This window comes from Mirounga leonina, unplaced genomic scaffold (assembly GCF_011800145.1).
Source record: "Mirounga leonina isolate KUSES-001 unplaced genomic scaffold, KU_Mleo_1.0 Mir_351, whole genome shotgun sequence".
NCBI lineage: Eukaryota > Metazoa > Chordata > Mammalia > Carnivora > Phocidae > Mirounga > Mirounga leonina.
Genome location: NW_023270698.1, coordinates 1 through 10,119, shown reverse-complemented (window position 1 = coordinate 10,119; position 10,119 = coordinate 1). Strand labels below are relative to the sequence as shown.

General features: G+C 64.1%; 1 protein-coding gene across 1 annotated transcript; it reads left to right on the top strand.

Moving 5' to 3' along the window:
* Positions 1-682: 682 nt before the first annotated feature.
* LOC118026900 (testis-specific Y-encoded-like protein 1) lies at positions 683-10,112 on the top strand (the record flags this gene model as incomplete). Its single annotated transcript, XM_035029959.1, has 5 exons — positions 683-1,075; positions 4,441-4,503; positions 7,726-8,667; positions 9,826-9,903; positions 10,062-10,112. Coding segments are annotated over exons 1-5 (1,527 nt in total), but the record flags the coding sequence as incomplete, so codon positions are not given.
* Positions 10,113-10,119: the final 7 nt, after the last annotated feature.

Sequence of the window (10,119 nt, the reverse complement as noted above, 5' to 3'; positions counted from 1 at the left end):
ACAGGTGTGTGTGTTTGCACGGGCCAGTGTGCATACCTAGGGGCAGGACGTGTGTGTGTTCTGTGATCTGAGTGTGTGTGCATGCCTGGCTGGCTCAGGTGGGGTCGAGGTCGGGGGGCGGGTCCAACGGCGGCCACGCCCCCCTGCTTGCCAGGGGTTGGATCGGGGGCAAGCCAGCGTCCTGGGCGTGGCTCTGAGCCGCCGAGCCGCCCACCCGCCAAGGCCGCTTGCGTGGCAGCCCACCCACCGCCCCGCGACCCTGTCGTGCCCTGGCCCCAAGCACTTGTGCGCACGCGCCCCCCAGGGACGCCGCCTCTGATAGGTGCCCGCCACAGGCCTGGGCGCCGGAGCTCCACCTGCCGGGTCGCTTGTGAGAGCCGGGGGCTCGCACCTCCCGCTCTTGGCTCCGCGGCTGCCGCGGCTCGGGTCCACGGCCCGATGGAAAGCGAGGCGTGGTATGGGGAAGGCGGGGCTGCCTGGGAACCCTGGACCACCTTCGTCCTCGCAGGGGGCCGTGAGGAGGCGCGGGCCCGCGGGGAGGCAGGAGCCAGGGGGTAGCGGGGGCGCCGCGTGCGCTAGGTGCGGGAGCAATGGCGGCAGAGGTTGTGCAGGAGGCTGAGGCCCGGCAGGGCAGAGACCACCCGGCCCGGGGCAGGAGTTGGTCGTGGTGCTGGAGGACCTCATGGCGGCCCTGGACTGTGCAGCAGAGGGGGAGGAAGAAGGGGCGGAATCTCAAAAGGAACGGGAGGAGGAGGAAGCTGAGGAGGATGCCACGGAGGTGGAAGAGGGGCCTGAGCAGAGGGAGCGAGCGGAATGGTGCGAAGGGACTGAGGCGCGGGACGAGGAGGAGGCTGAGGAGGAGGAGGAGGAGTCTGTTGAGGAGGACGATGAGCAGGTTAAGGAGGACAGAGAGGAGGCTATAGAGGTGGACGCGTCTAGTGCGGAAGAGGCTAAGGAGGAGGATGCCGAGGTTAAGGAGGAGGACAAGGCTGCGGAGGATTTTGTTGAGGAAGAGGCTGAGGTGGAGCAGGCTAAGGAGGAGGATGCTGAAGAGGACGTGGCTGAGGAAGAGGAGGCTGGGGAGTGCCAGGAGCCTGAGGAGGGGGAGGAGGCTGAAGAGGCTGAGGGGGAGGCTGAGCACGAGGACCGGAGGGACGAGGGCCCGAAGGAGGAAGAAGAAGTGCAGGAGCTGCAGGAGAAGCAGAGAGGGGAAGAACAGCCAGAGGTGCGGCGGGCTCCGTCCCTGTCCTCGCTCGAGGCTCTAGAGGCCCTGCAGTCAGCGCTGGAGCCCGCGAATAAACAAGCCAGCAGGTCCTACTCTTGTCTCAGGCAGGAGCGTCACCTGGAACACCTTCGCGCTCTTATGCAGGGCATCCGGGGCTTCTGGGCCAGGGCTGTATCCTTGATGCTGTCATGGAGGGGGCCCGATGTGGCGGGGTTAGAGCAAGAGGTACAGAAGGGAGGGGTCTGTGGGGTATCCAAATACCTCTGTTGGGGAAACCCCCACCCACCCACCGACACCCACACCCACACCCACACGCACAGCCACACCCAGCCGGGTGGTGCTTGCCACGCTCATGCCTTGGTGATCCCGAGAGCCTCAAAATCCTCGTTCTGGGTGGGGGTGGGGGCTGGCGGCCTCAGGGTGCTCTTGATGTCACACGAGGCAATGGAAGTCCCGTGGGGGAGTTGGAGCAGACGTCCGGCTCAGAAGGAGCAATTAGGAGCTGCAGCAGGGCGTCCTCCCACAAAACGGCTCTAGACAAAGCACGGGTTCCCCTTGGTGAAACGCGGCCGGCGAGCAGGTGTGAGGGCCCACCTGGTCAGCCTGGGGCAGGAAGGCGTGCTGTCCGGAGAGGAGTACGTTGTGTCCGGCGGTCGGCACAGGAAGATGAGCGGAGGCGGTGGGGGGGGGGGGTGGGCTGTCTCTGGGGATGCACAGCTTCCTGTGTTAGGGCCGAGATGTGCAGCATCCCGTGCCGGGGCCCAGTGGGCCTTGACGCAGCCCGTGTGGAGGGTGGGCGGCCCTGGGCAGTGGAGGGGAGGCAGGGGCCGGGTGCTGTCCAGACTTGCTCTGTGGTTGTAGCTCTTTCATCTCCAGCCCTCGCAAGGTCCTTGACTTAAAGCAGTTTGTGAACCACCCCCACATGTCTGCCACGATCAGGAAGCAAGATGAGCCGTCTGAGCCCTGCCCCGTTTCCCCTGCGAGATCATCCGGGACGACCTGTGGTCCAATCCCCTGCAGTACCACGTCAGGGGGAAGGCCCCAGGAAAGGGCCCGAGAGGAGGACAGGTGAGGGCCGCAGGGTGTGGGCGCTGACATGTGCGCCGTGGGGCCCCGGGGGACCTGGGCTGTAACCGTGGAGTCCCTGAGGCTCAGAGGAACTCTCAGAGGCCGTGGCCGCGGGTCCAAAGGGCATCACCGTGACACAGGGAGACTGGACAAGGGCAGTGCCAAATGGGTTCTGCCTGGGGAAGCTTGAGGCAGGCGGGGCCAGGCAGCGTCCATGAGCAGAACTGGAGAAGCAAAGCCGGCTCAGCAGCTGCGCTTGTGGGAAATGTCATTTCCTGGCCATGAGCCCCACCCTCAGGTCTCCTAGCACCGCCTTCCATTTGGTCCCAACGAAGCCACCTCCCGCCACGCTTGGCACAGACGTCTGGGTATCCTGGCGTAAAGGCTCACCCCAGCGCCCCGTCACCTTTCTGTGTGGGCCTGGTCACCGCACTTGTCTCCTTCATTTCCATTGGTGGCTCCTTGCACACCACCCCCACGCCAAGCACGCCGTGATCACTGGCCAGCGTGCAGACTTTAATTTATTACCAGGGTGGAGCAGAGGTAAGGCGATCACGGTGAGCGGCAGGGAGTGGCAGGGGAGAATGACCACCGTTCCCGGGGAGGGCCTTCAGACACTCAAGCAAACATAACTATGGCCCTGAGAAGGTACACATGGGTCTCGTCCTGTGTCCCTGTGTGCGTGTGTGTTTGGCTGCCTCTCTATATGTCTATCCGTCCCAACCCCCCCAGGGAGCGTCAAGATCTTGTTGAATAGGAGGGAGCATCGAACTTGACCGACGGCACTCCAAACACTTCAGACGGAGCCGAGTGGTCGGCCCGGGTTCTCTGTGCGGGCAATAAATGAAGACAGGTGCCGACGCAAAACTTTGGGCAGACTGAGGACCCACGAGCCCTGCTAAAATACTGAAAGATGGATAAACAAGGTCAAATGTGTTTGTGTGCGTTTGATGTGTGTGCGCGGGCGCCCGGGTGCGCGCGGCCTTTTGGGGAGGGGGGTCGGCGGAGTGCCTGAGCTCGGCGGCCTCGGGTCAGTGTTTGACTTCTCTGCCTGGGCATCGGCAGCCCGTGGAACGGCTGGGCCTGTATGCTTGCCCAGACGGCTAGGGCACGCACGCTCGGGCCAGCATCGCAGAGGGCCCAGGTCCTTCCCCTGGGGGTGCTGTGCGGCCGTGCAAGGAGAGGAAATGAGACAAAGGCCAGCTAACTGGGGCCCATCTCTTCCAAGGGGAACTGAGGGAGTGCAAGGAAAGGGAGCGACGAGCTAGGGCCAAACGTGTCTAGGACACAGGTTCGGTGGATGGCAACGACAGTCCTCCAGGGATGCTCCCCGGTGGGTGTCCTCAGACACACCCACTGCACACGCCACGGGGCCGGTGAGCGGAGAACCCAAGGTCCATTACTCAGTGGAACCCAGCGCTGGTGCTCTTCGTAGGCCTAGCAACGCGCACAGGCTCTTGCTGACACGGTCAGCCTCTGAGGACCAGCAACAATGTTGGGGAGCGGGGATCAGGGTGTATGGAGGGACGGTGGGAGAGGGGACAGAGGGAGGTGGGAGGGTAGAAAAGGTAACACTCCCGTTCGGAGACAGGGGGCAGGGCGAGGCTCTAAGTTGTTGGGGAAAGATACACCCCCCCCAACATACACACACACAGACCCCGTCGGATGCGCATTCGGGTGCCCACTCTCAGTCATCCCCCTCACACACACTCATTCAGACATTGCCACACCCCGACACACACACTCACTCTCAGTCACTCCCCCAGACACACACTCCTTCACTCACTCCCATCCCCCGATGTACCCACACTCAGTCACTCACTCGGACACACACTCTTTCACTCACTCCCATCCCCCGATGTACGCACACTCGGTCACTCACTCGGGCACACACGCACCCAACCACCCACCCGAAGGCTCCCTCACTCACTCCCATGTCCTGACAATCACACTCATGCACCCACCCTCCCCGGGATCCCTAGCCACCTCTCTCCGTAGGGACCTCGTGTGGGGTCCTCCCGAGTGCAGACCGAGGGGAGGGGCAGGCGTAGCTCGGTTGCTAAGTGCAAGGGCCGGGCCACACTCCCCTGTGCTGTGTGTCCCATGAGGACACCCGGGGCTGATATCCCTTAGCCTTCTCTGCGTAGGTCCACGGAAAGACCTGGAGCATTCAGAGTACCTGTCGCAAGCCTCAGCCGGGAGGCGGTGAGGTGAGCCCCTGGGGTGCTCCTCCCCCGAGCGGGCGTCTGCTTGCCCTAGACGCCTCTGCTTCGGGAAGCTGGCAAAAGACCGCATCCACTGCCAGCAGAGTGGGGAGTTTGGATCGTTTGCCCCACGAGGCTCTTCTCCATCCCCAGCTAAAGTGGCTGCGAGGGCAGCAGCCCTGAGGGTGACGGAGCCATACTCACCTTCCTGCACCCCACCAAGCCCCACCCCGTGGGTCTCCCCGCTCCACAACTCCCGGGAACTGCGGCGACTCTTTCCCGCACGAGGGTTTGGCAGTCAAACTGCCTAGAGGTTTCTTGTGCCTTTCGGGATATGCAGGACGGATCGCCTGTTCGGAGTCAGGTTGTGGATTGGATGATCTCTGCGACCTAGCCGTGGCCCTTCCATGGCGGGCGGAGGCTCCTGGAGGCACTAGGAGGGAAGGCTTGGCTCTCCGGGACTGCGGGCGAAACCCGTCTTCTCAGCGTCTTGGTCTGAAAAGCTGGTGTCCCCTAGAGGGGCTCCCGCCTGCTGTCACCTGGCCCTGCTTCTGCTGCTCAGATGAAAGTGTGACCTCATCATCCAAAGTGGGAGCGGGACAGCTCCCATGTGGGTGCACAGCCTGAAGGGTTCCGAGGCTTTGCCATTTCGGGGGACCGCAGGGCAGTCCTCTACGCTCGTGCCGTTTGATAGGGTGTTGTCGAGGACGTAAAGCTTGGGGGAGAGCTGGGCAGAGGGCCCCCAACTCTTAGCATCTCCCGCCAGCGCTCGGGGAACGGTGTGCCATTGAAGCCCGGCCCGGACGGAAGGATGAGGCGCGGGTTGTCCGGGGGGGGGTGGGATGTTTTGGGTCGTCAGGGACCCCAGATGTCAGGAGCCAACTGGACACAGAGGGCATCAGGGCCAGCGTCCACAGGAGGAAAAATGGGAGCCGGGACAGCTCACCAAAACCGCACTAGCGTCCCGTTAGACCGCTCAGACAAGACCACGGTAGCATCCTGTCCAGCAGCCTCTGCAGGGGTGACTTTGGCAGCAGAACCCGAAACAGAGGCACGAACCAGGGAACAGTGGTCGCTGTCCCAAGCTGAGGCAGTTAGTCTCCAGGTGTCAGCCCACAAGGCCCATGAGCACGGGAGGCGGGGGCGTGATGAAAGCCCTGACTGGCAGCACTTTGGCAGCGAATCCACAGGGGGCCCGCTCTCGAAGTCCTGGAAAGAGCCTCTGAGACCCCGCGAAATCGGAACGGGAACCCGCAAGCCCTCTCGGGGAGCTTTAGACTCTGGCCGAACCAACTTTGCCCTGCTGCCCAGCACTCTTCGTCTGGTCTACCACTTCCTTCCTCGAAGCGGCGCGGCCAAGGAGCCGGCTACTTAGGGAACCAGAGTGCTGTACCCCAGAGTGCTGTGTGATCGCAGAGGACCGCCTCAGGAGTGGACGAGCATTGTGGCTCCGTGGGTCTGAACCACGTGCGTCGGAACCCGGCCTCTCCGGATCTTTGCGTTCTTGTCCGCGTAAAGCGTGGATCGCGCGCGTCCCACTTTGCCCGTGTTTCTCTGGCTTCCTGAGCGTGCCTTGCCTTGGCGGGTCTTGGCCTGGCTCTTCCTGTGCCGTCGGGTCTGGCTTCTCGCCTCCGTGCCTGAGCCCCGGACGGGCACGGCTGGGCCTCCAGAAGTGCCTTGGGCATTGCGAATCCCTGCGTTGCTCCAGCTGCCGGGCTGTTGGCCTGACTTGTGTGTGTTGTGAGAGTTCCTGTCCCTGAGTCCGCCTGCCTGTGGATGGGACCTCGTTTCTCCCATTTCGGGATCGGAAACCCGTCCTCCCGCAACGGGTGGGCGGGCGGGAGCGGGGACTGAGGGCGTTGGGCTACTGATGGTTGGTGAGCCCGGCGAAGACCTGCGCTGCCCGTACCGTATCGTGCGTGTTTATCCTTACAGTGTTCCGTTTGCGTTGAAAGTAGGGTTTGAAACAGTGTCACGTGCTACCGACCAAAACGATGCACTTAACCCCACAGGGATTTCCTCCTGCCTCTTCCGGTCCAAACGGCCCCTTCCCCCACGGGCGCCCTGTCCCATTTCGCTTACGTGCCCGTGAGACCGTCCGACAGATGAACGCCAACGCCCTCGGCCTTGCCATCCCCCCTGGGCCTCCCGGACACCTCAGGTGGCATGCATCGTATACGTTCACGTTGGCCTCCCTGGGGTGCCGCGGCGTGAGGTGTGGGGCGGTCCCGTAGGACCTCGTGTGTACCGGAGAAAGGGCACGGTGTGCTGCCTGCCGATGCTCATTTGGCCGTCCCCTCCCGGGCTGGTCCTGCACTCAGTGACAGACAGACCAAGGAAGAACTTGCAGCAGAGCTGAGGCACCCAAGACAGCAGAGCCGCCCACCGGCCACAGCACCTCAGGAAGGCCGATAAAAGCAGGCTCCGTGGGCACCTGGGGAGCTCTGTGGGTTGGGCGTCTGCCTTCGGCTCAGGTCATGATCCTGGAGTCCCGGGATCGAGTCCCTCATTCCCTCTCTCAAATGAAGAAATAAAATAATAATAAAAAAAAAATTCAGGTTCCGTGCACCCTTACGCTGGAGCTCGGACATCCCTGGCGCTTATGGTGAGGCGGGAAGGAAGACACAGAGAAAGGGAGCGCGCAAGTCCGCCAAGGAGGGAGAAAGCAAAGATGAAGGGGCGGGCAGAGGAGATGACGTTGGGAGCGAGTCGTAGCGGTGCCTTTGACGAAAGAACACACCCAGAGTTCCTCCTTAGGCTACATGCGCGGTCCATGAGCAAGGCACCGTGTCCCAATCCGGGATGTCACCGGTGGTGTGCTTAGTAGTTGTGTAAGCACGCGGGGGCCTCGGACCTTGTCTCCTTGCCTATTTCAGGCCAGGTCTCTGTGTGCGGTTCCTCTCTTTTCAGGGAGAGGCGGGTCGTTGCGGGGGCGTCGTCGGGCAGGGGGGCGGTCCCTGCATCCCAGGTCCTGCTGGGCGGCCTCCTGACTCCGTCCCGCACCGGGCGGGGCAAGGGGGGAGAGCCATGAGCACAGCCATGTGGCTGTGGTTGGAGCACCAGCTGATGATGCAGGGCTTTCCCGCGGGGTGACTGAGATGGGGACACGGGAGGCTGCCGGGCGACGCACGGTCGCCCTATTGAGCCGCTGGGTTGGAATTCCCCGCTGCCTGCAGCGTGCTGGCAGTGGAAGTGTTGAGAAGGTGAACACGAGGTGTGTGATAGCAGGGACCTCCCGGGAATGACCTGGGAGGTGTCTGCAAAGAAAACGGCCAGTGTCCAGGCACGGAGGCCACCCGGGAGGAGGCGCACCGGCGGTCTCCCTGGGTGTCTGGCTGGCTCCCGCGACGCCTGGGGGCGGGGCCGGCGGTGACCACGCCCACCGCCCTGGCAGTGCTTGGATCCGAGGGCCGGCCAGTGTCCCTGGCATGGCTCAGGGCCCTAGGCCACCACCGCATGCGTGCACCGCCCCCTTCCGCCGCTCCCCCCGCGCCACCAACGCCCCCTGGCCCCAAGCCTTGTGCGCATGCGTACCCCAGGCAAGCGGTCTCTCATAGGCGCCCGCTGCCGGCCCTGGGCGCCAGAGCTCCATCTACCGGGCGGCTTGTCGGAGCCTCGTCCTTGCTCCTCCCGCTCCTTCCTTTTGTGGCTGCGGCGGCTCGGGTCCACGGCCCCATGGAGAGCGAGGCGGGTTCCGGTGAAGGCGGGGCTGCCGCGGAACCATGGACCACCTTGGTCCACGGAGGGGGCCGGGAGGGGGTGGGGGCGTCGCCGGCCCTAGGGACGGGGGGGATGGCGGCAGAGGCTGTGCAGGAGGCTGAGGCCCGGCGGGGTAGAGACGAGGCCGGCCCGGGGCCGGAGTTGGTCGTCGTGGTGGAGGATATCATGGCGGTGGTGGAGGTCGTGGCCTTGGAAGCCGAGGTGCCGGCGAGAGCAGAGCAGGACGAGCAGCAGCAGGAGCTGCCTCAGGAAGAGCCAGTGCCGGGTCCCGAGATAGCCGGGGCCCCACTTGCCGCGCTGGAGGATGTTCAGTTAGCGCTCGACTCTGTGCATGCCCAAGCGACCAGGGCCCGCTTGCGACTCAAGCGCAGAATGAATCAGAAGCGGAGTTCTCACCTGAATCGACGGAGAGCTATCATCCAGTGCATCCCTGGCTTCTGGGCCCAGGCCGTATCCTTCCTCCTGCAGGTGGGGCTTGGCTGCTGTGGAGGAGCCCCGGGAGGAGGGCAGCAGCAGAGCCACGGCCACCTCCACGGCCACGGGCACGGCCACGGCCAGGAGCGCTGGCGGAAAGGGCCCTTCTCCCACGCTCCCCTGGGTGGCGGTGGGCCCCCCGATCCCTATAATGCACAGCATAGGAGGGCGGGGCGGGGCGGGGCGGGCGTGAGAACGCAGGAGCTGAGAGCTGTCCAGACTATGTCTGAGCAGAAGCTGCGGGTAAATCTTTGGGGCTGCAGCAGTCCCAACTGTCTTGCCGGGTTCAGGCAACACGGCTCAAGACTCCTGGACATCTAGTGTAGCCCAACGCACACCGTTGGCTCAGAGCAGACCCACAATCTCGTGCGCACGCACGCGAGTTGCAAGGTCAGTCAGCGGGCCGCCACGCTTCAGCAGACCGCAGGAACCCAGACACGGCGTCGCAGAGGTGCTGCAAAGTCTGTCTCCACCGGCCCGACGCAGGCAGGCCGAGGCCCCAGGCCCAGGCGCCTACACGCACCTTCCCTCCCTGGCTCTCTCTCCCCCTGTGTGTCCTTGCGTGCCCTCTTCCTCTCTCCTCTCTGCCCTCCCTCTGTGGGGCCTCTCTGTCCCTCTCTCTCTGCTTCTCTCCCTCCTGCCCCCGCCTACCCCTTTCCCTCCCTCTCTCGCCGACTCTGCCAGGACCACCCTTTGCACCGTTGGTGCGCAGCCATGCTCCAGGTGAGCCGAGAGGCCCCTTGTGGGCACAGGAGGCCCCGCGAAGGCACAGGGCTTCAGGCCAACACACAAGCACACACGGCCGTGAGAGTGGGATGGAGCACGTCCAGCCATGCAAAGCAGTGACTGCCGGCAGGCCGCACGCACAGGCCAGGGGCACGTGGGAACGGGGAGCCATCAGGCCCTTGGCCTTGCCCTGTCGGGCGCAGGCAGCCTCAGAGGTGCTGGAAGCCAAGGGACTCCCCAGGGTTGAGCAGGTGGGAAGAAAGGGCAGGAGCTGAGGACGTTGGGAGGGCGGCGGTGCCTGGTGGTTCTGCACATGCGCTGCTCGGGTCCCTTGCTCTCAGCCGGGAAGGGCTGGGTTGCTCCTGCCTCTCTTCCTCCTCGACGGCGAGGCTCCTTGACCCAAGGCAGATCCTGAATCACCCCGAGATATCAGCCGTGATGGGTGACCAGGACAGAGACCTGCTCAGCTACATGACCAATTTGGAGGTCAGTCCTGGGAGACGGAGGCTGGGGGAGGCCCGGTGGCCGTGGGGTTTGAGCAGGAGGGGGCCCGGCAAAGCGGTTCAGCGCCACAGCCAGGCAAGCAGCTCGGGACACCTAGAGGACACGTTCCTCCTTCCCCTCCTCTTCCTTCGGCGGGGCAGGTGGAGGAACTGAGAGGTCCCAGGCACCGCTGCAGGTTGATGTTTTTCTTTGGGAACA